Genomic DNA, 4,394 nt, shown 5'->3' on the forward strand with positions numbered 1-4,394 from the left:
ACCCAAAACAATGGTAATCTTGACTAGAATCGATTTGTCTAGATCATATTATCTTTATCATGATTTCAATAACATTTGTTTAGACCAATGAAAGTAATATTGTTTTTAATTGAGGGTTTTAATAGAGTGGAAACATTTACCTTAGCTTTAAATATAAAAACCTAATCGTGTCATCTTTTTAACCATTCTTCAACCCTTAAACCCAATCGTGTTATCTTTTAACCATTCTTCAACGCCTCCCCAAAATCCACCTACCCACCATTATATATTCCCAAAACCATCCACTTCCTTCAAACTCTCACATTTCATTTCAATCTTTCTTCCCCACTCTCTCTCTCTCTCTCTCTCTCTCTCTCTCTCTCTCTCTCTCTCTCTCTCTAATATACGATCACCATTATTGACCACCTCCAGCTGTGAAGCATCACATCAATATGGAAATCACGGAGCTCAATCTCATCGGCGATTTCGAAGCCGGAATGAAATGCTTACAGAACCCATCTTTACTTTCTACAGTTTCTCTAATCGATAAAGTTCCTCGGTTTTACAGTTATTGGACATGGGGTGCTTTGATTCTTGCTGTTTTCGCTACTTTCACTAGTGTATTTAATAGGATTAAATTGTTTATATACCAGATCCGTCTCAAACTTTTAACTTCTTGTCAAAAATCATGCCCCCAGCAGATTTTCGGCGATGATGATTTAGATTTTGACTTTTCCGATGACGACGGAGACGATGATACACCGTCGTCTGTGGCAGAGTCCGACGATGAAGAATTGGATTCAGAGGACGGACATCCGGATGAAGTTTTCCGGGCAGAGGGTTCTAGTTTTTGGGGAAACAACAGAGGGTCCGATGGTAATTTCACGCTCCGACGGCGTAACGGGTTTTCGTTGTCGGATTTTTCCGCCGGGAAGAGCGTTGTACAGTTGTGGGATAGTTTTGGTTTAGGGTTAGATTTTGAAGACGATGAATCCGAGTACGGGAGTGAAATTGCGATCTGGGATTTGGATCGCGACGTGAAATTAAGCTCCGGCAGGCGCTGCGAGGTTGCTGCAGTGGCGGACAATGTTGTCCTGACGGCGGAGATGAATGATAATAACGGCGAAGTGGGTTTTCGTACGTATGATTCTAGGGTGGACGGCAAGTCTCCGGCTATCTACGCGACGTGGCGGCCACGTCACCGGCAAATATGGGCGGACGATGAAAGCGTCACCGGTCAGAAGGAGGAGTGAGCGCGTGATTATTGCTACTTCTCTTATTCGCTGTAATTGTTAAGGACGACCAGTCCACGTTATAATGAATGAAACGGTGTCGTTCCACATATTGTTTAATTCTTGATTTTCTTGTTTATATTGCAAATAATCGCTTCTCCATACCTTGTGGTTTATATTTATCGAATAAAATGATTTATTCTTTTACTTTTTGAACTAAAAATAAAACAATAAACAAATTTGTTCATATCAATCAAACAATGACCAATAAGGGACACCATATCTGATTAGGCTCGACGATGAGGTTTTTGTCAAACACCACGTACCACTTACCATGGTTCATAGACGACCATCTAGCCCCATTGATCAACATCCTCATACAAAATTGTTAAACTTGGGTTTAAAAGGCAAATGGAGTTGGGATGTTTTGGTTGGAGTGAGCGCTGAAAAATCCATTATTAATTGTTCATACCTTTCAAATTCATTTCTATCATCCCATTCAAATCTTCGAAGGGGATACATTGTAATGGAAGGAAAACGATGAAAATCGGGAGGACATGATGAGAGGATGTTGTAATGGGAGAGAGGTTATGAAACCTTTTTTTTTTTTTTTTTTAAACGAGATGTTGCTAAAAATCATAATAATACTCGAAGAATATAATAATACCTTTCAAATTCATTTTCATCATCATTATAGATGGAGATAAAATCAAGTTTCGTTCAAATCTTTGAAGAGGGGACATTGTAGTGGAAGTGAAACGATGGGAACTAGTGGAAAAGGGAGGAGGACATGATGAGAGGATCCTCTAAAGGGAGAGAGATTCTAAAACCTTATTTTTATAATTTAATGAGATGTTGCTAAATAATCATAATAATACTCAAAGAAGATAATAATACCTTTCAAATTCATTTTCATCATCATTATAGATGGAGATAAAATCAAGTTTCGTTCAAATCTTTGAAGAGGGGACATTGTAATGGAAGTGAAACGATGAAAACTAGTGGAAAAGGGAGGAGGACATGATGAGAGGATCCTCTAAAAAGAGAGAGATTCTAAAACCTGATTTTTATAATTTAATGAGATGTTGCTAAATAATCATAATAATACTCAAAGAAGATAATAATACCTTTCAAATTCATTTTCATCATCATTATAGATGGAGATAAAATCAAGTTTCTTTCAAATCTTTGAAGAGGGGACATTGTAGTGGAAGTGAAACGATGGAAACTAGTGGAAAATGGAGGAGGACATGATGAGATGATCCTCTAAAAAGAGAGAGATTCTAAAACCTGATTTTTATAATTTAATGAGATGTTGCTAAATAATCATAATAATACTCAAAGAAGATAATAATACCTTTCAAATTCATTTTCATCATCATTATAGATGGAGATAAAATCAAGTCTCGTTCAAATCTTCGAAGAGGGGACATTATAGCTGAAGGAAACGATGTAAACGAGTTAAAAGGGGAGGACATGATGATAGAATGTTGTAGTCGAAGAGAGGTTCTGAAAACTGTTTTTTTTAATAAGATGTTGCTAAAAAAATCATGATTATACTTGAAGAAGCATCAACAACTTCTTTGATTGTCTAAAAATCATGAAAATAACTTAAGGACAAAACTACAAAAATGGTTCCTGTGGTATGCATTTTCTGAGATTTGGTCCAAACTTCGATTTTTTTTTGAATTAGTGGTCCTTTTGATTAGTTTGTATGTGGAAAATGTCCCTCCTAAAATTGAAAAGGCTAAAATACCTTTAATATTTTTATTTTTCATTTTTTAACTATTTTATAACTAATAAATAAATATAGAAAATAGATTTCTCTCTCTCTCTCTCTCACACACACACACACATACACACTCACTCTCTCTAGATATTCCTAATCCTACATGCACATCCAAAAAAACTAAAACATACAAACTAATTACTACAAATTCGATTAGAAGGTAGAAATAAAGAAAAGGGGACGTATGGTTCTTGTTTTTCCATCCCACGCCTTTCCTTCCTAAAGATCTCGGTGACATCTTCGGACAACCACCACTTTTCATCACCTCCGACCAATCACCAATCCACCACCATTCAGCACCCTCTGTTACCTGCATATCGTAGCCACTACTATTATAAATGAAGTTTGCCTTTCACGTACGATGCCCTCTGGTGAAACCCTTCAACCATGGACATGATCAGCTTCCGACAACCCCTCCAGAAAAGAAAAAAACCAGCTCCATGGAGAATAGAAATATGGGAGATAACATCGGGAATTGTGATGTTGTAGAATGTAGGCATTCGAATGGAAGTGGAGACGACGACGATGTGAACTCTGATGGCGATTTAGCCGTCGTGTGTACCATCGGTAACAACGGAAGCAGGGAAAGAGGTTAGTTATGATGTTGTTAACTGGTTAAGAAATTTCCTTGACGGAAGCTAGGGTTTGATGGAAGCACATCTCCGACAGCGTTGGGCGGCAGTTACCGACGTGTTCCAATGGCGGAGGACGAATCATCTATAAACGAGAGCTTTATGGTTTCACCCCTCGTCGGAAAATGATGCTCGAGTAGTTATATGTAGACCAAAATCATTATAGCCTCGAGTTTCAACTTTCACTCTAAAGATATACAAATTGAAACAAATAGTTGCAGGGGGATGGGGGGGGGGGGGGGAGAAAGGCATTCTTTAACTATAAGGGATGTTGATTGTTGATGACTAATGGGGGATGCAATCATCGGCTCAACAAGATCCGATTTAGGATCATGCAGTGGAAATAGAGGGGCAACCACCATTTTAAAACATCTCGAGGTCAAAGACGTATGTAAACCCAGATGCACTTTTGAGAGAGAGAGAGAGAGAGAGAGGATCCCTCTTATTTTTTAATTGTTTAAATAAATAAATAAGTATTATATTAAAAAAAATGAAAGAAAAATGGAAAATAAATACCCCAAGGGTATTACAGTCATTTCAGTTTACTGAGGGACTAAATCAATAATGAAACTAGCCCAAAAAGACCACGAATCCAAAAAAGTTGAGGTTTGGACTAAACCTCAGAAAAATGCATATCATAAGGACCATTTTTACAGTTTGTCTAAATTAAGATGTCCAAAAGATGGTAGGGTGTGGAGAGGCGTAAAGTCAACCTCAAAGTCGGAAATAATTTGTAGATATTGTATAACTTAACTAGTAATA

General features: G+C 37.5%; 1 protein-coding gene across 1 annotated transcript; it reads left to right on the forward strand.

Annotated features, from left to right (window-relative positions):
* Positions 1–280: 280 nt before the first annotated feature.
* On the forward strand, positions 281–1,321 carry LOC145101225 (uncharacterized). The gene has a single exon (XM_079038407.1). The coding sequence runs from the start codon at positions 432–434 to the stop codon at positions 1,230–1,232; it is 801 nt and encodes a 266-aa protein (XP_078894533.1). The 5' UTR covers positions 281–431; the 3' UTR covers positions 1,233–1,321.
* Positions 1,322–4,394: the final 3,073 nt, after the last annotated feature.

Source organism: Lactuca serriola, chromosome 4 (genome assembly GCF_051521515.1).
Source record: "Lactuca serriola cultivar US96UC23 chromosome 4, Lser_US96UC23_V15, whole genome shotgun sequence".
In the NCBI taxonomy this organism is placed as follows: Eukaryota; Viridiplantae; Streptophyta; class Magnoliopsida; order Asterales; family Asteraceae; genus Lactuca; species Lactuca serriola.

Excerpts from the sequence above, each read along its gene's own strand:
- LOC145101225 (XM_079038407.1), top strand. The coding sequence starts at position 432 with ATGGAAATCACGGAGCTCAATCTCATCGGCGATTTCGAAGCCGGAATG.